Below are 20,549 nucleotides of genomic sequence, written 5' to 3'. Positions count from 1 at the left end.
GTTTGGCAGACAATTTTGTCAATAACTTATATACTAGCAGATATAGTGGTAGCAGATATGCTGAACAATAATGATAACATATATGCTATCTAAATGGTTGGTAGTGTTTTTTTCAACTTTTGTTGGTAACATATATGGTAGGTAATATTCTAGACAAATTACATACAGTGGTATTATGTATTTTAGTTGTAACAGAATAATTAAAGAATTTTTAGTTAAATAATTAAATTGTTAGCTCAATTAATTAATCATATTTATAAATTTATTAAATAAATATCATTAATTAAAAAGCCAAAAATAATTGACTCGGAGATGGTCGGGGTTGGTGGGGAGTCGTTGTGGAAGATGGTATAGGGAGGATAGTTTTGGAATTGTATTAATAAAGTGAGGGCATATTAAGGGTATTTGAGAATAAAAGTGAAAATGATCTCAAAATGGTCTTCTCAAGGGCAATTTCTAAAGAACCATATTATTGTCTTAGAACTATCTCGGTATTGGAGCCAAGAAATGGTCGTTTGGTTGATACATACAATATGTGCTACTGACCAACATATATGACTGGCAAAATGACTTACCAAACGGGAAAGTGTTGTGACATTTATTATTTTCTCTTTTTTTTTTTTTGATGGCTTCGAGTTTTAATCTGGTAAGACATTGGTTTACTTTTAGAAAAAGGGGGGGAAAATCTGATAATTACGTTTCAGTAAAGGAAATTAAATAAAAAAATATATAAAATAAGATTATCATGAATGGATTGTAACAAGTTGCAGGAAAAAGTTAAATGGAATAGTCAAGAGTTCAGAACATCCACATGCGTGTATGCCAAAGTGGGAATTGACAATTTATTGAGAACCAAAAAAAAAGGATTTGTATTGCTGAGTCACTTGCAACTTGTGTCTTCGACAAACACAGAGGTGACGTTGCCTCCAGATCTTTGACTATCGAAGGCATGTGTCTTCGACAACGTTGCTTGGGTTGATTCTGAGTTGGGCCTCTACTGTTGCTGGACCGTGTTATTTTTTATCATTACAACTTTATTGTTAGTTAAATCTTGCAGTTTCGGTCTCTTCATGCAACTAAAGAAAGACAATCGATCTGACTTGGGGGATCATCAATACCATAACTTGCAAGTAGGAATTTCTTGGAAATTTGACAAATATAAAATACCAATACTACAAGTTGTAGTGCAGATATATAATTTATGAGTAAATATGTAATTTGAGGTATCGGACAATTGTTCGGGGTTCGGGATTGGCCCAAATTTAACCCATGGAGTCAAGCTTGGGGTCGGACCCGGTCCAAAAATTAAAACCCAAGACTGTCCATATGTCATTTCGGGTTGGACCGGGTTTTGGCCCATGAACCGTTTGGTGACTCTTAAGTAGAACCACTAGTTTTGGGTATCACTAAAGACACAAGTAACCCCTTAAATCCAAGCTATCTGAAACCAAGTCGCCTTTGGTGTTCCATTTCTTATGAAATGGGAGTATAATCACGGATGCTGCCATGTCAAAAGCAACCCAACAAATGTCCTTGTGCATCAATTTAGGGTGTGATAATACAGAAAGAAATTTACCTGGACAGACTTCTTATGCTGTGACTGGAGGTAATTGAAGATTTCAATGACAGGACGGAAGCAGTGCTTGTCAACAAGCAATTCGGAGAGGATCCTTGGAACCAAAGGATCACAAAATTTGGCCATTGTTAGATCACCAAACTATATATATATCCGCCTAAAAGAAAGGAAGAAAAAAAATAATAAGCAATCGTTCAAATCTAGCACAGACTCTGTTTGTTTCTGGGAAATTTTGGAAATCTCTAAGTAGCGATATTAGTATGTCATAATTTCAACAGAAACATCGCATTACCATTACCAGAATTGCATTGACACATTTCCTCGAGCATCTGATGAGCACGAAAACGTTTTGCTTATGAATGCAGATCGAGCAAGTGAGCAACACCAAGCAACAATCATCAACTCGCACCAACAATACTCTTTCTTGAAAACGTGGCGGGCCTGCACTGAGGCCGCATATGTGTTTCTACATTGTCTGCTTCATAGCTAGCGAGCATAGAAGAGCCCCAATTCCCCTCAAAATTATTATTAAGCCTGATTCAGGCTCTGAATTCTAATCCATCATAGGGTTGCCCCCGACTGTAGTAATTCAACCCATCGGGCCGGGTCCTTGTAACAATCACTAGCTTAGCCGGTTAGCCGTTACAAATCTGAAGTTGGGCCATCTGATTCGGGCTTCGGCCCATATTCACAGTTCTTAATTGAGGTCCACGTCATGTACAACTTTAACAGTCCAACCTTGTACAAGCTATCCCATTCACTTCCCACTTCCCACGTGAATAATGCTTTTTAGCTGTTATATGTCTAATGAACAAAACTAGTTGGAAGTACGACTTAAAGTCCAAAATGAGGTGTATTCAATACCTAACACACATTAGTCTAGAATTTACATGAATATGTATTTTCAATATATATATAGTATATTAACTGACAAACTGAGTCCCTAAACCATTTGGGATAAAACCGTAAGAATTTGAAAGATCATAACTTCTATTCTCATTAACAGCAATACCCAACTCAATGCACACTCCAAAATTAGTGGCTTCAAATAGGCAATGCGATGGAGATTTCCAAAATGTAAACTGCCAACCCCTCATAGTAAAGCATGTGCTGAGAGAAGGAAATTAATGAAGTGTCTGATATTCTAACAAATTAACAATGGATGATGTCATAAGATCCTCGAACTATGTTCTATGATTTTAGAGGAGACAATTTAGGGATGCACTAATATTCGGGACATTTCTATATTATGTTTGATGAACATTATTTCCACCCTATTTTTACTAAATATATTCAATTATAACTTTTTTAAAGGATTAATGAGGGATACTTAATAAAAAATAAGGTTCAAATAATGTTTATCTTATTTTTTTCTCTTTAGTCTTCTTTTGCTGTGTGTATTTTCTATCCAGGCCATCCTATCCGATGACGTGTTGTTCTCTTTGCATTTCCAAAAAGACACATAATTTTCTTTAAAAAATACCCATAAAGCAGAAGCCATAAAATTAATAATGTTAGTGGACAAAAAAATCTCTTTCATTTTACCCAACACATCGGTGCCCATCTCCCTAACTGCCTAACATTCCATTATTTTTTTTTAAAAGGCTCACAGGCCACACACACGTTAAGTCATGTCCGAGAGGTATGGAGACCACCACAACAGATGAAAAACTACCCAAATCCTAAACCCCCTAGTGAGAATAGAACCCAGGACATCAAGGTCCTGGGCAGACAACCTGACCAACCAGACTATCTCCCATTCTCTTAACATCCCACTATTAGTACTGGAGAATTACTAGATACACACAAATGCATATGTTAGTGTATGTATATATATACACACACACACTTTTGGTAGCTAATTAATTAAGGACTACATACTGGTCTGGATATTATAATACCCAATTAATTATTTTCAACACTTTAGCTGTTTATTTGTTTGGTTGGAAAAAGTTCACATGAAGTTGTTTTGGAGGCACATGCTTAATTAGTCCACTCTCTCCCTATCTTTCTCTGTATATGTATCTCTCACTTCATTTGTTCATTGTCCTATAAATTAATTGTTTCTCTTATCTCATTTCTCATACAAACTCAACCACAAAAATAAAAGAGTCTTGTGAGTTTAGAGATGGGAAATATGAGGTGCCATAAGAAAAGGCCAAAGATGGTGTTGGTTCCATATCCAACACAAGGTCACGTCACTCCGATGCTCAAGTTAGCCTCAACCTTCCTCAACCATGGATTCGATCCTATCATCATAACCCCGGAGTTCATCCACTGTCGGATCACATCGAATGCTAATCCTACGGACGGGATTACGTACACGTGGATACCAGATGGTCTAGGGAATGAAGTGACTCGTGACTTCTTTGCCATAGATAATGCTATGGAGAACTACATGCCAATCCAATTGGAGAGAATTGTACAGAGTCTTGATGAAGATGGAGAAGAAGTTGTGTGCATATATTATTGTTGATTTGTTAGCTTCATGGGCTATTGATGTTGCTAATCGATGTGGGATTCCGGTCGCTGGATTTTGGCCGGCCATGCTCGCTTCTTACCGGCTTGTGGTGGCCATACCGGACATGGTTCGCACCGGCATCATCTCTGCTACTGGTCAGTTTAATTATTTAATTATATATATGTCATGACTAAAACATGCTTCTTTGACTTGAGAAATTTTAGGGTAACACATGAATGGATGCACAAAATTAGCCACATTTTTGGGGTCAACCCTTTTAATTTATGGTCTTCTTTGAAATAATTGCGCAATTATTGGCTAATTATGTTTTTAAAATACAAACCAAACACTACATACTAATATTGTTTGCTTGTTTTTGGTCAAAAGTCTGCACGATTTTGTTCTTCTTAAGCTGTCACCATTAATTCTTAGATTAAGAAAATGTGTTAGTTGTGTGAGAGTGACGATATTTTTACTTATAAGTCATTCGGTTGGATTATATCAATCCGATATTTACAATGACTAATAAGAGTTTCTTGGCATTTGACAGCTTCATGGGCTATTGATGGCGATGATGAGCGAAAAAATAGCCCCAACAACGGCCAAAATAAAAACTACAAGCCAAAAAGTCCGGAAAAACAATTAAACCTAACAATCCAAATAATGTATATAACATATTACACAATAATTGATAATCCAGAGAGTGAGAGTTGTGTCAATTGGGCTGGGCTTAGAAAGCACGCTTCCATGTAATTTTATTTTGGAAACAAAATCTGTAAAGCCATTGATATTTCAAGAAAACAAAGCAAGCCGCCGTCTCTCAGTCATTAGTTTGCCTCATGAGGTTCCACAACTCAAAGCTGTCATCATGCACGAAGCGCAATTGGCGAAACAACTGTACAAGTCAATAAAACACGTAGTAATAATAATAATAATTAATATAGAAATTAATTGAGGCCGAATTATTGTAATTAGAGAGAGAGTTTACCTACACCACCCCAAGGGAGACCCCAAGGGGCCCCTGGTCTTGGTCTCAATTGGAGCATCACTTTGTGGTTGGACTGTGCCATCCCCCATCGGATAACCGACCGGTGGCGGTGCCACCAATGTTGGTAGCGCGGATGATGGCGGCGCTAGGTATGCCTCTGTAAAATTCATATTAAACAAACTAACTCTTCATTTTAACATAATAGAATAGTGAAATGAAATCCCCTACAAAACAGACTACCAAAGAGAAGAATCAAATAAGCTAGTGAGATAAATGTTAGAAATCCAACTCAAGCACATTAACAATATTGTCCACTCGGTTTATCAGTTCTCCCAGATGCATCAGGAATGCACTTTGTTGTTCTTACTAGACCGTCTTACTTAAAACTAGGGATGACAAAAAAAACCGATCCTATAACTATCCATACTGCACCCGATCCATTTAAAACCCGTAAACCAGTCCTATAGGGTTTGGAAACGGCTTTGGTTTTGATTTTCAAACCGGTTATGCTTTAGGATCGGGTTTGGTTTTTGATATCAGGTTTAGGGTACCCGAACCGTTTAATTAAGAAAGTGAATTATAGTAATAACATTATAAATCATCTATATAAAGGTATACTACTATGATGCCAAATTTTAACATGATCAAACATATTAAATAAAATAAATAAAATAATTATATAGATATTACATTCACACTATAACAACATAATAAGTCATATTATTTTTAAAAAAATTTGAATTATACATTTATAGAAAAATAAAAATATTAAAACTTAAATGCCAAACGGTTGTGGAACAGTTTCGGTTTTGAAAATTTAAATGGGTTTTTAAATGATTTTGAAACGGTTTTGGTATTGAGTAACTTAAATGGAAACGGTTTTGGTATTCACTAATTGAAAGGGTACCCGATCCGTTGTCATCCCTACTTAAAACTTGTTGTTTGAGTTATGTCAGACCCAATAAATGAATTAGTATAAATTAGTCCAATTGAACCGAAACTAGACTCTGATATCATGTTATAATTCGAAGAAAGTACGAAGAAATAGAAAGGAGAAAAAAAATGTGGTTAAAGTCTTGGCCCAGGTATTATTCACTTTGGGCCTAATGATCGGAAATTGTGTTACCTGCAGATTGATTCTGATTGTATTGGCTCATCTTGATTCCGTTTCCACAAAAAGCCTTTCACAAACTGATCAATAAAATATTGTATGCTTGAAGGGGAGAGAGAAGGCCTATAAGAGGCTGAAGATGTTGTTATGGTGAATTGGAGTGGATATATATATAGACACACATGCAGGTTCTCTCACATGCGGACGCCCGTTCCGCAATCCCGCGGTGGTAGTACATGGATTGGCTAAGTGTGGCCCCATCCTACTTGTATTGTTTACGGACGTCCCCACCAGGGACTCAAAGACATTGAATTGATCTGTCTTGCCTTGCTTGCCTTGCATTTTCCATCTTGACTTGGACCCGTGAATCAATGATTTGCACAGTGAATGAATTTGTTATAATTGTGGTCGACCTCACTTTTGTTGTCATGGGGATGATGGATAGAGATTGGAGACGACTAATATGGTCAATGATTATCAACTTGGTGAATTAACTTTTGTTCCTATTGGGTGTTTATTTCATATTTATTTAATTCAATTTTTTGTATCAATTTGTCTATTTATAAATATTTTAATTAATTATCATTATTTTATAAATTAATTTTTATTTATACATACATTTATATGCCTCTATTACATCTAAAATGCATAATACCCTTGTACGTAATTTATCACAATATACTACACAAATAAAATATTACTAGCAAAAATTCAACCAAACATTAAACAACATTCAAGCAACATATATGTTACTAAAATTGTTCAGCATTTCTACTACTATCATTTTTACTGACATATCTACTACTTTACAAATGTCTTACCAAACTAGGCCTAAGTGTTGTGACATTTATTATTTTCTCTTTATTTTTATTTTTTTTTGATGGCTTCGAGTTTTAATCTTGTAAGACATTGGTTTACTTTTAGAAAAAAGAAAAAAAAATCTGATAATTACGTTTCAGTTAGGGAAATTAAATAAAAAAATATATAAAATAAGATTATCATGAATGGATTGTAACAAGTTGCAGGAAAAAGTTAAAATGGAATAATCAAGAGTTTAGAGCATCCACATGCGTGTATTGCTGAGTCACTTGCAACTTGTGTCTTGGACAAACTCACACGCTTGCAACATGTGTTTTGGACAAACACAGAGATGACGTTGCCTCCAGATCTTCGACTATTAAAGACATGTGTCTTCGACAGTGTTTTTTGGGTTGATTCTGAGTTGGTCCTCTACCGTTGTTGGGCCCGTGCTATTTTTTGCCATTACAACTTCATTGTTGATTAAATCTTGAAGTTTCGGTCTCTTCATGCAACTAGAGAAAGACAATGGATGTGACTCGGGGATCATCAATACCATAAATTGCAAGTTGGAATTTCTCGAAAATTTGACAAATATAAAAAACAAATACTACAAGTTGTAGTGCAAATATATAATTTATGAGTAAATATGTAATTCGAGGTATCCGGCAATTGTTCAAGCTTCGGGATTGGCCCAAATTTAACCCATGGGGTCAAGATTGGGGTTGGGCCCGGCCCAAAAATTAAAACCCAAGCCTGCCCAAAAGTCATTTCGAGCATGGACCGGGTTTTGGCTCATGGACCGTTTGGTGACTCCTAAGTAGAACCCCTAGTTTTGGGTATCACTAAAGACACAAGTAACCCCTTAAATCCAGGCTATCTGAAACCAAGTCGTCTTTGGTGTTCTTATGAAATGGGAGTATAATTAAGGATGCTGCCTTGTCAAAAGCAACCCAATAAATGCCTTTGTGCATCAATTTAGGGGGTGTGAGTATGCAGTAAAGAAATTTACCTGGACAAACTTCTTATGCTGTGACTTGAAGTAATTGAAGATTTCAATGACAGGGCAGAAGCTGGACTTCGGAGAGGATCCTTGGAACCAAAGGATCATAGAATTTGGCCATTGTTAGATCACCAAACTATATATATCCGCATAAAAGAAAGGGAGAAAAAAAATAATAAGCAATCGTTCAAATCTAGCACAGACTCTGTTTGTTCCTGGGAAATTTTGGAAAACCCTAAGTAGCGATATTAGTATGTCGTAATTTCAACACAAACATCGCATTACAATTACCATAATTGCATTGACACATTTCCTCGAGCATCTGGTGAGCACGAAAACGTTTTGCTTATGAATGCAGATAATAGATCAAGTGAGCAAGTGAGCAACACCAAGCAACAATCATCAACTCGCACCAACAGTGCTCTTTCTTGAAAACGTGGAGGGCCTGCACTGAGGCCGTATATCTGTTTCTGCAATATCTGCTTCATAGCTAGCAAACATAGAAGGAGCCACAATTCCCCTCAAAATCTATATCTATTTATATCTATATCTATATCTATATCTATACTTATATATAAAGCAGAGGCTCTAACAACCTCTGTTATTATTTCGACACCTGGATCTCTAAAATTCCCCATTTGTGCCTACCTGGACACTCCACTCTTTCTTATCCCTATTTCTCTCCTCTCCATTCAGGAATTCTTCCAAAAAAAAAAACAAAAAGCGCACGACGCCCTTCCCCTTCTCTTTTAAACGCTTTTCTTCTCATTAATGCATCGGGATTGAACGACGGTTCATATTGGGATTGACGACTCAGGCGCACAACGGTTCTCCTATCTGCCTCTAGATTTCCATGCTTTTAAACGCTTTTCTTCTCATTCATGCATCGGGGATTGAATGACGGTTCGTATCGGGATTGACGACTCAAGCGCATGACGATTCTCCTATCCGCCTTTGGATTTCCATTTTTAAATCACGGTAGGAGCTCCGTTGAGCTGAACGTTGTCGGGATTTCTCAATTCCGCTCTCGGATGACATAACCTGGTATGAACATGCTTCTACTATTCTACATATAATTCTTTTTCCCCTTCATGATTTGATGTGGTTAAAAATATTTTATTTAAAATCTGATTTAGATATATATTTAACTTATTTTTGATTTTTTTTTCTTAAATAAATTGTACTTATTTGTTGAAATTTCAGTTTGTTTTGTGATTAATAATTACTGTGTTGGAGTGAAAAGTTTTTTCTGATGGCAATATGAACTTGCATCTCAAATTATTGATGGTCGGTAATGGCTAAGCACGGAATGCTTGGAAATCTCACAAAGCTAACACTCTCTGTCAGTTCTCCATTTCAATTGATTTCTAAATTTGTAAGTTTTCGGTTGTCTCTGGATAGTGAACCATCTTTAGCTACATAAATGTTCATGTGTTTTTTGTTTTGAAATTCCATCTTGCTTTGAGGAAGTAATTTCTTAACTTTTCATTAATTTCCAAATTGTGGTGAAACTCCTACGAAATGGGAGTCAACACTCAAAAGGGTGTTAGTATTTGTACTTCTTTCGTTAAAATTTTTGAAATTTCACACACCTGATTGTTTAGTTTGTTTCTTGCCTTTTCTGTATTGGGTTATCTGTAGATTAACACACCGAATCTGGCTGAACATGAGGGTGGTTTGTAAAGGTAGGTGGACTATTTGGCGAAAAGAGGGAACTGTTTCTACTGCCCAAAGATTTTTAACAGGTATTATGTTGAAACCATACTCATACTGGCCTTGGGGATTTCAGTTTAATTTTGAGAATGGGTTCAGATCCACTGTCTACTTTCCTTCACCCGATGAAGCTGTTGGCATTTTCTATTGATGCCTTTCTATTTGCTTTTGCTGACTATTCTGCTGATAGTGTTGATAATCAAAATTTAACCAAAATTCTATCCTATGTAGTTACTCGGCTCACTCAAGTGATTGAATGGTCAAAGAGGTTCTGACTGCAGATCAATCCTCCTTCCGAACGGGTTCCCAGCGATTGCCTTTTGGGTTCTCAAGATGATACTCATGTTATTCGGGTAAGCACTATGTCTATATCACCTTATGATGTTCATGAAGATATATCTGGGAAAAATATATTCAAGATGTTATATGGAAGAAAAGGCTGTAAGAGCTAATGATCCCTCTACACTAAAATATTGGGGACTGTTAACCCATATCTATTTCCCTGAAATTATTCAATTGTCCACAAACATTCCACACCAGAACATGCACATTTTCTTTTAGGATTCTAATCCTCATCATATATTGTCCACATGTCTATATAGATTTTACTTATCTGATGACAGGTCTAACACCATTTAATGGAGCCGTTCTAGCTGATGCTCACTGGGGAAGATTTAGGACAACAACTTTTGTAGTCTTATATATCTTGGTAAGTTTGATTCATTAGCAAATTTGTGAGGGAACATAATAATAATAATGTATGCCTTAAATATGTTGGTTACCTTTCCACTAATGTCATGTGGTGTTGTTTTTGAGCAGATGTTTAGTTTCATTACATAATTACACCAGGATCCTTCATTTTCAATATCTATAAAGTATTTTTTTTAACAAGTGAATCAAATTAAATAAATAGTGGAGCACCTCTAAGTGTTGTGAATAAGATCATATCAGTTCTTCAAATGTCCACCACTCTATGTGTATGTAAAAGATTTACTTTCAGGGTGCGTTTGGTAAGAAGGTAAGAATTTGGGGGTATAATTTGCTACCCATGTAAATATTACAAGGGTAATAATAATTATGGAGAATAAGTGTTACCCTTGTTTGGTAAAGAAGGGTAAAATTTACCCAAGTATTCATTACTCTTGTTTGTTACGACTATACATTACTGGTGTAATACCATTACCCTTATTTGTTATTATTGTAATGAACCAAACTAGAAAAAAGTGAGATTATGTTTTTTTATTGTTACGACTATCATGTACCAAAATTTTAAAAATATAGATACATATGCATATATATACATATGTATATATGTATATATATACACAGACAGTGCATATGTGTGTGTATGTGTATATGTGTGTGTGTACACACAGTGCATATGTGAGTGTGTGTGTGTATATATATATATCTTTGTGTGTGTGTATACATATATATGTGTGCGTGTCTGTGTCTACATATATATATCTATATATATATGTATATATAATTTATGGGATTTTAGAATTTTTTATTTAAAGGGGTAATAGGTTTGAGTAAAACTTCTCATTACTTTTTATTACCCAGGTCCCCCCACTAGTAAACTTTATGTGTAAAAAATAAGCTCAATTACTAAAATTTATTACAGGAGTAAAAGTGATACTGACATAACAAACTCAAGTAAACTTAAAATTTAATTACCCTTGTAACTATTACACCCCATTACCCTCGTACCAAACGCACCATCAGTAGTAATCAACCTTCTTTTTTGTGGGTTAATGCTCTCAGGGAGTGTGCTGGTGGATGCAATAGCCGTGAGAGAGTCAGACGTCACAAATGGGGCCAAACTCATGCGCATTGCCACTCAAGGTTGCATCAACGGGTAATTTCGGTTTTAAAACCTAATATCCCATGCTTGCTTTCCACGATTTACAATTACTTTTACATGTTAATATGTGCTCAATGCATTATCAGTCAAAACATGAGATATGGTTTTCTTTTGGCTCCCTTTTTCTTCGAGGTGGAAGGGGTTCTAGCTGCAGATTAATCCTAGGTTCAATGTTTCTGCCAAAATCACCAAAACACATTACCGAAAGTCTAAACCTCGAGGATTTCCCCAGCCTCACCAATGTTATCTTCAGGATGCCAAATGGGTTGACAGAATTCGATCTCTAATTCTCTATGCTCACTTGAAAACCAAAAGAGATTGAAGGCTTGCAGGTTGCTATAGCTACTGTCTTGACAATTTATTTCTCATGCAGGCACACTACGACTCTTCCCCTTCTGCTTTTAAATGCTTTTCTTCTCATTCTTGCATCGGGATGGAACGACAGTTCATATCTATTGACACTTCTCCAAGAAAAGGTTCTATGATCTCTCTCTTCATTCTTCCCTTTGAGGTAATTCTATTTTTAAATTTTGTTTTTCTTGCATTCACTGATTTCAGTTTTAAGCAAATTAAGTCACATTTCAGTTTTAAATTTTTAAGAAGCTCATAACAGAATGATTTGGTGTTTCAATTTCTTTTCAAGCTGAACATTTGAGCTTATAAAGTGTATCTTGAAAATATTATGTTTATTCTTGAATTCATTATACTTTTGGGATGTGTTTGATGTTCTTTGAGTAGATATTGAACAAAATAGCAGCTTGAGGCTATGGAAAAGGAATTACATGTTTCTGATATCAGGACTAGGGATATTGTGGACATTAAATTGGTGATTACTTTACTCTCTTTCTTAAATCTACCTATTGAAGGAAATCATCTTGAGTTGGTTTGTTTGGTTGACTCACAGTTGTCTACAAAGGTATTGTTATGTCTAGACAAAATGCCGGCGTCAACAACACCATTTGGATTCAAAGAATTTTGCTGGCGAAATTGTCTTCCCTCTACCAATATTTCCCTCCCATCATTTCTGAGGGGTAGTAAATAAACTATCCTCATTGGATTGATCTGCTCAAGTTTTCTTTCAATTATGCATTTAATTCACTTTGTAGGACTATGCTCTGAGTATGGTCTCAAAACCTATTTTGCTGAGCTAGACTGGCAAGGAATATTTACCAAGAAGCTCCATGGAGGTTATCCAAAAAAACAGTTGCATCTATTATTAGGAAATAAGCTGACCAAGCTGTATCTATTATTTAGGAAACAAGTTGCTTATGTAGGTGTTTTTTTTCTTCATTCATTTGGAGATGCAAATTCTTTCTAATTATGAAGGTCGTGCTCCCTATCAATGACACTATTGTAAATAGACTTGAATTAGTATGATACAATATTTTATAAATAATTATATTTTGCATATCACAGTGTCAGTGTATAGAATTTAAGAAAAAAATTGGAAAAAAATTAAATATAGAATATAACATCTAAAAATCTATCCAGGAAAATTAAAAATCTAACCAGGAAAATTTAAAAAATAAAGGATTATATCCGTGCATCGCGCGGGATCCGAGTAATTATTATTAAGCCTGATTCAGGCTCTGAATTCTAATCCATCACTGGGGTGCCCCCGACTCTAGTAATTCAACCCATTGGGCCGGGTCCTTGTAACAATCACTAGCTTAGCTGGTTAGCCGTTCCTTTTCTGAAGTTGGGCCATCTGATTCGGGCTTCGGCCCATATTCACAGTTCTTTAACGGTCCACATCATGTACAACTTTGACGGTCCAACCATGGACAAGCTATCCCATTCACTTCCCACTTCCCACTTCCCACGTGAATAATAATGTTTTTTAGCAGTTATATGTCTAATGAACAAAAGTGGTTGGAAGTACTAGTTACTGTCCAAAATGAGGTGTATTCAATACCCAACACACATTAGTTTAGAATTTAGATGAATATGTATTTTCAATATATATATATAGTATATTAACTGACAAAATGAGTCCGTAAATCACTTGGGATAAAACTGCAAGAATTCGAGAGGTTATAACTTCGATTCTCATTGACAACAATACCCAATCGAATGCACACTCCAAAATTAGTGGCTTCAAATAGGCAATGTAATGGAGATTTTCAAAGTGCCAACTACCAACCTTCGTAATAAAGCATGTGCTGAGAGAAGGAACTTAATGGTGTCTCTGATATTCTAACAAATTAACAATGGATGATGTCTATTGCTTATAAAAAAAAAATTAATGGCTTCGAATTCTCATGTCATAAAAAGCCAAAGAGACTAAAAAAATGAATTCAATATATTTCCAAAAAGACACATAATATTTCTTAAAAAATTACCCATAAAGCAGAAGCCATAAAATTAATAATGTTAGTGGAGAAAAAAAAATCTCTTTCATTTTACCCAACACATCGGTGCCCATCTCCCTAACTGCCTAACATCCCACTATTAGTACTGGAGAATTACATACTGGTCTGGATATTATAATACCCAATTAACAACACTTTTTTGCTGTCTATTTGTTTGGTTGGAAAAAGTTCACATGAAGTTGTCTTTTGAGGCACATGCTTAATTAGTCCACTCTCTCTCTATCTTTCTCTCTATATATATCTCTCACTTCATGATTAGTTCATTGTCCTATAAATTAATTGTTCAGCTATCTCATTTCTCTTACAAACTCAACCACAAAAATAAAAGAGTCTTGTGAGATCAGAGATGGGAAATATGAGGTGCCATAAGAAAAGGCCAAAGATGGTGTTGGTTCCATATCCAGCACAAGGTCACGTCACTCCGATGCTCAAGTTAGCCTCAACCTTCCTCAACCATGGATTTGATCCTATCATCGTAACCCCGGAGTTCATCCACTGTCGGATCACATCGAATGCTAATCCTACGGATGGGATTACGTACACGTGGATACCAGATGGTCTAGGGAATGAAGTGACTCGTGACTTCTTTGCCATAGATAATGCTATGGAGAACTACATGCCAATCCAATTGGAGAGAATTGTACAGAGTCTTGATGAAGATGGAGAAGAAGTTGTGTGCATTATTGTTGATTTGTTAGCTTCATGGGCCATTAATGTTGCTAATCGATGTCGGATTCCGGTCGCCGGATTTTGGCCGGCCATGCTCGCTTCTTACCGGCTTGTCGCGGCCATACCGGACATGGTTCGCACCGACATCATCTCTGCTACTGGTCAGTTTAAATATGCTTCTTTAACTTAAGAAAATTTAGGGTAACACATGCAATGGAAGCATAAAATTAGCCACATTTTTGGGGTCAAACACTTTTAATTCATGGTCTTCTTTGAAATAATTGCTCAATTATTGGCTAATTATGTTTTAAAAAATATATACCAAACACTATAAACCAATATTGTCTGCCTGTTTTTGGCCAAAAATCCGCACGATTTTGTTGCTCTAAGACCTTCACCATTAATTCTTAGATTAAGAAAATGTGTTAATTGTGTAAGAGCGACGATATCTTTACTTAAACTTCATTCGGTTGGATTATGTCAATCCGATATTTACAGTTATTGATAACAAACACGTGACTAATAAGAGTTTCTTGGCATTTGACAGGAAATCCGCAAAATCTACGGCATCATATTGCACTACGTCCTTTCCAGCCTAATCAACCAAAGCTATGGACTGGAGATCTACCATGGCTGATTGGAACTCCACAAGCAAGAAAATCAAGATTCAACTTCTGGGTCAGAGTTTTAGATCGATCGAGTACTCTACCTTGGATTCTTGTGAACTCTTTCTCTAACGAGTCTCTTAGTTATGAAGAAAATTACTTCACTGAAACCACTCAATTAGGCCAACCCATGATTCTGCCAGTAACTGGATCTTATTGCAAGCATTCAGTACCCAAAAGTCCAAGCCTTTGGGAGGAAGACATGGCCAGTTTGAAGTGGCTGGAAACTCAAAAACCCAAATCAGTTCTCTACATCTCATTTGGCAGTTGGGTTAGCCCAATTGGAGAATCAAAAGTCAAAACTCTTGCATTAACATTGGAATCATTAGGACAACCTTTTATCTGGGTCCTAGGTTCCAATTGGAGACAAGGATTACCAAATGGGTTCATCCAAAGAGTGTCAAAACAGGGGAAAATAGTGTCATGGGCACCACAAGTGGAGATCTTGAACCACAGAGCAGTAGGTGGTTATCTGACACATTGTGGTTGGAACTCGACAATGGAGGCTATACAGTGTGGAATGCCTCTTCTCTGTTATCCGATCGCGGGGGATCAGTTTGTGAATTGCAAGTTCATTGTTCAAGTATGGAGAATAGGAGTGAAGATTGATGGGTTTGGATTGAAAGATGTTGAAGAGGGGTTGAAGAAGGTGGTGGAGGATGAAGAGATGAATGAGAGGTTAATGAAGGTTCGTGACAGAGTTGTGGGAGAGAAGTCTAGTTTGAAGGCGAAGATCAACATCAATGCCTTCATTGATGATTTGAATAGATCAACAGCTTAATATTATGTAAATGGGCCAGGCCCTGGGTTGTGTTTTTTTTTTTTTCCCCTTGAGAATGTCTCCAAGGCAAAGATTTTTGAACCCACCCCGATGGAGCAAGCCCCCGAACCCGCGCCAAGAGTTGTCTCTGGTTTGGATATGGGCTTATCGTTTGGGTCTTGCATTCATATCTTTGGGCCTGGTGTTCACCATTTTACTTTCAAGCCCATATTGGGCATTAGACTAAACGACATTGTTTGGTTTAAATCAATTTGTAGTTTGACCTTTATTTTATTTCAATAGTGTTATTTGTTACATCAATTGAAATCTCAGTTATTGAGGTGTATGATCAAAGAACATGTGATGGTTAGAAATTAAAGAGCATTTGGAGTGTGCGATGGTCTTCAATTTCTGACCATACGCCTCAGGAAGCAACTGAGATTATTGGGATTTAAATTCAAATTATAGGGTTGAGAAGAAACAACCACGAAAAGTAGAGTATATATCCAAATTACATTCCTTAAAGCAACTTCTCAACCCCGGTTAAAGACATAAAAGTTAAGACTATCAATACTAAGCTCCTCCCGTCCACTTGATTTATTGTCCGGAACAGCAAGATTGCTTAAAAATGGTACACCCCTTCCACAGCTGAGATTGGGACTGTAAAGCCGGCCATTGTTGTAGCATCAGATACAAATTCTTGCAAAGGTTTGGGCAGGCGCACTGCTCCCAACATATTTGACCGTACGGGCAAGCGCACTGCTCTCACGGGAAGCGTTCTTAAAAACCTGAGAATGATCGATCCGCAAAGTTTTTTTTTTGGTACCCTTGATGATTTTGCCGTTTCAAATAAAAGAAGGGTCATCAAAAGTCCTATCATGGGACCAAAAAAGAGTATTTAGTCATATATTCCCCCCCCCCCCCCCTAAGCACCCAAAGTTAACAATATACTCCGTAGGTTATTTCCAAAATCGGAGGAAAAAGGAAAACTATCCTTGAAAGAGTCAAACGTTTAATACAATTAATCATGAGGATTCCCATTCTTTTTTTTTTTTTTTTTTAGAACAATTTTTTCAACGTGGCAAATATACAGGCACGTAGACTGCCTACGTGACTGAATATAAATGCAGGATAACTTTCTCTCAGTTTCAGGTCTATAGTATTGTATAAATAGATAAGACAAATGGATAGATATTAAGAAAATTGTCTTACCACTTGGGTGAGAGCCTAATTGATGAATGTCTATGATTCTAGATCGTTCGAACTTGGGAGGTTCTGATTTTAATTCTTACTAGAAGTGATATTATTGTAGTAACACGTTGAGGTTTGACCCAATTTAACCTATCGTCAGGTAGGAAAGTAATTTTTGTGTGCGTTGTTTTGATAACCCAAGTTTAGATCAATATCGAATGTTTAAATGATAAGTTTATATGTAGTCGTTCTCGGTTATCAAAAAAAGAATTATATCATCCTAATTAGTTATTTGCATATGATTAATTTCTTATATATAATCCTTTAATATCTCCTCCCTTACATAAAAATAATTCACAAAAGCCAATCTTGCCATTCACCTATGCATTCACAAATAAATTGTTAATGGGATACGTATCACAGAATCCCCTAAACTTACAAAAAATGGTCAATTGAGCCCTTGTACTTTTTTTAGGTCAAATCAATCCCTCGACTTCAACAGATGGTTCACGTTTGCCCTTCTATCAGTGTGTCATTAAAAAGAACTGATGTGGACTTTATTTGCTGACATGTCTTTTAATTTGTTAAAAAATAGTAATATGTGTATTTATTGACATGGCATATTAGGAAAAAACTAAAAAAAATAAATAATTAAGACCCTCATTGTACATAGTCATGTCTCTCTTTTTCCTCATTTGATTCCAAAAATTTATGCTTCCTTTGTTTGAGCTCTTACAATTTTCCGGTTTCTGTTGTTCTTGATATGATTCATCTCTTTCAGTGTTTTGTCCATACAATTTCTGGGCAAAGCTTCGAGAATTGGTAGTGATGAAAAATCACAGAGATCCATGTCTACTATCTCCATCATGTTGGAACCTGCAGTCGAGGTCGCACCTGGGAATGGCGTGAACTTGGAGAACAACTATTTTAATAATCATGAAAAGCCAACTGCTAGTGAGATTTCGGGTTTGGAAACATCGATTGAGGAATATCCTTGAATTATGATGGCGAGAGTAGTGGCTCAGAACTGCCTCCACTGTTGTTAAAGCTGCTGCATAGTGAAGAACCCTAACAAGATGAGGAAGAAGATACACGTGTCAATATTTAATTGGAACATAACATGTGGAATATCAATAAAAATTAATTAATTGTCACAAGTTAACGCCATGTTATTTATGTTATGACGGAAAAGTGGTTGAAGGACTACTTTGGACCGTTTCTTGGAGTAGAGGGGCTGGCTTGGTCTGGAAAAAAAAAAGCACAAGGGCTCAATTGATATTTTTTTATAAGTTTAAGAGCTTCTGTGATACTTATCCTATTTTTAATTCTTCTCATAATCGTTAATGTTGAGAAATTATAAGATATAATTTTATTACATTCCTTATTTTGTATACTAGGAGGATTTTGTATATATATATATATATGGAAGACAAGCTTTATTGACAAAGATAGTAACGTTTTATTAATACACTTCACGGATGTATTTACCTCAAACATTGATTAACGAGATAAATTTTATTTGTTCACCACTAAAATACTAAGTTTACACCTTTGTAAAAAAAAAAAAATTGTTTTACAAAGATATCTTTGTTTAGAATTTAATTCTTAACTAAAAATACAAAAAAAAAATTTACATATTGAATTAAAAAGTATTAAGTTTATATTATAATTCTCCAAAGGAAAAAAAAAAGTAAAGTTTACATGCCAATAAATTTTGTAAAGCAAGATCAATTTCATTGAAAAAACGTAAAAGATAACGAGTTACCGAGAGTAAAGAAAGAAAAAATTGATAGGAAAGGTAACTCACTCCATCATTTCCCTTTTTCTTTGACAAGGACAAGGCAGAATGTGCCTCATTGTTCACCCTGCGTTTGGCAGAAGAAAACATGGGGATTCCAAGGCAATCGATTTCTCCTCTTTACCCGATAGCTTTTTTAGCTCAAATTTGCAGTGGTCTTGCATCACCTATCAGAAACAAAACAAATCAATTTAGAATAATTTATCTCGATGATCAGGATTTGAATCTCATACTTATTAGAATTCTTTTCCACCCCTTAGTCGTGTGACAACAGGGCCTTACATAGTAAAAAAGTAATTGATCTTCTTAAATATAACATTTTGATTTTCCAATTAGGATTTTAAAAGCTTGTGTCCCAATATTTTAAAAATAATTTCTAACATTTTATAAAAAAACAAAAAGAAAACAATTTAGTATATCAAGTACAGAAGTTTTGCGATACCTGAATTGAATTCATCTGGTGAATCAATGAATTCATCTGGTGAATCAAATCATTCCATAAAAATATAGTTGGAATGAATTTATCTGGTAAATTATTGATTCGATAAAAATACAATTCGAATACTTTGATCTTCTTCTCTTCTTCGCCAACTTCTCCTTCGTCTTCTGCAATTTGTGACGACTCCATCTCTATGGAGATACAATTGCCACGGGCACTCCGATGGTTTGATTTTAGGGAGACAAATTGTTTGTGAATAGTATTCATAATGCGTGCGTACCATTTTATAGCGTTTTGGTTTGGGCGGGAACAATATCTTCAAGTGAAATTTCCCGCGTTGTTTCTTTCCGCTAAGAATTTTTTACTTTTGTTTTGTATTTGGATTTTTCACCTAAGACTCCCGCCTAATTTCTTCTCACCTCAAGTTTACCATTAAGAATTTTTATTTCCCACTTTGATTTTCCAGCTAGTATTACTGCCTAATTTCTTTCCAACTCGAGTTTCTCACTAATAAATTTTCATTTTCATTTCATTCATGTTTAGATTTTCACTAAGAATTTTTCATTTTTATTTCCCAAATAGATTGTTCACCTAATTTTCTTCAACTAATGAGAAAATTGAGTTGGAAAGAAATTATATTTTTCACTTACAATTCCCACCTAATTTATTCCCACTAAGAAATTTTCATTTTCATTTTTTTGAGTATATTTTCCATCTACGACTCCCGCCTAATTTCTTTCCAATTCAAGTTTCTTACTAACATTTTTCATTCTTATTTAATGCTTAGATTTTCTACGTACAATCCCCGCCTAATTTCTTCCCATTTCAAGTTTTTTACTAATAAATTTTCTCTTTTTTTCCCAATTAGATTTTCCACCTACAACTCCCGCCTAATGATTTCTTTCCCACTCAAATTTCTCATCAAGAATTTTTCATTTTTATTTCATTCTTAGATTTCCAACATATAATTCCCGCCCCTAATTTCTTCCCCCCTCAAGTTTTCTATTGACAATTTTTCATTTTTGTTTCCTGCTTAGATTTTCCACTACAACTCACACCTTACTCCATATGTAAAATCATAAATCATAAATGAATTTGTTTATAATTTTTAGATACCCAAAAAATTATTAAAATTAAG

At 35.5% G+C, this 20,549-nt stretch overlaps 3 protein-coding genes across 6 annotated transcripts; 2 read left to right on the top strand and 1 right to left on the bottom strand.

The window, feature by feature from the left end:
- The first annotated feature begins 3,666 nt into the window (after window positions 1–3,666).
- On the top strand, window positions 3,667–16,261 carry LOC120016042 (UDP-glycosyltransferase 82A1). 2 transcript variants are annotated; one of them, XM_038868616.1, is made up of 2 exons: window positions 3,667–4,192; window positions 15,106–16,261. In XM_038868616.1, exons 1-2 carry the CDS (start codon window positions 3,958–3,960, stop codon window positions 16,002–16,004), a joined length of 1,134 nt encoding a protein of 377 aa, XP_038724544.1. In that variant the 5' UTR covers window positions 3,667–3,957; the 3' UTR covers window positions 16,005–16,261. The 2 variants fall into 2 exon arrangements, with proteins under 2 accessions (XP_038724544.1, XP_038724543.1); XM_038868615.1 differs by lacking the exon at window positions 3,667–4,192 and adding an exon at window positions 14,132–14,719.
- Window positions 4,667–6,310, bottom strand: LOC120016045 (cysteine-rich and transmembrane domain-containing protein PCC1-like). The gene is made up of 3 exons (XM_038868619.1): window positions 6,152–6,310; window positions 5,026–5,182; window positions 4,667–4,932 (listed from the first exon to the last, which is right to left on the bottom strand). The coding sequence occupies exons 1-3, from the start codon at window positions 6,180–6,182 to the stop codon at window positions 4,875–4,877; spliced, it is 246 nt and encodes an 81-aa protein (XP_038724547.1). The 5' UTR covers window positions 6,183–6,310; the 3' UTR covers window positions 4,667–4,874.
- LOC120016043 lies at window positions 8,112–12,848 on the top strand. Of its 3 annotated transcripts, XR_005471891.1 has the most exons (6): window positions 8,112–8,981; window positions 9,579–9,682; window positions 9,882–10,003; window positions 10,274–10,359; window positions 11,418–11,511; window positions 11,891–12,848. XR_005471891.1 is itself a non-coding variant. In XM_038868617.1 (5 exons), exons 3-5 carry the CDS (start codon window positions 9,984–9,986, stop codon window positions 12,125–12,127), a joined length of 351 nt encoding a protein of 116 aa, XP_038724545.1. In that variant the 5' UTR covers window positions 8,112–8,981; window positions 9,579–9,682; window positions 9,882–9,983; the 3' UTR covers window positions 12,128–12,848. The 3 variants fall into 3 exon arrangements, 2 of the variants coding, with proteins under 2 accessions (XP_038724545.1, XP_038724546.1); XM_038868617.1 differs by lacking the exon at window positions 10,274–10,359; XM_038868618.1 differs by lacking the exons at window positions 9,579–9,682; window positions 10,274–10,359.
- Window positions 16,262–20,549: the final 4,288 nt, after the last annotated feature.

The sequence above is a fragment of the Tripterygium wilfordii genome, chromosome 15, assembly GCF_013401445.1.
Source record: "Tripterygium wilfordii isolate XIE 37 chromosome 15, ASM1340144v1, whole genome shotgun sequence".
NCBI classification, from domain to species: domain Eukaryota; kingdom Viridiplantae; phylum Streptophyta; class Magnoliopsida; order Celastrales; family Celastraceae; genus Tripterygium; species Tripterygium wilfordii.
This window is presented reverse-complemented; position numbering and strand designations above follow the sequence as displayed.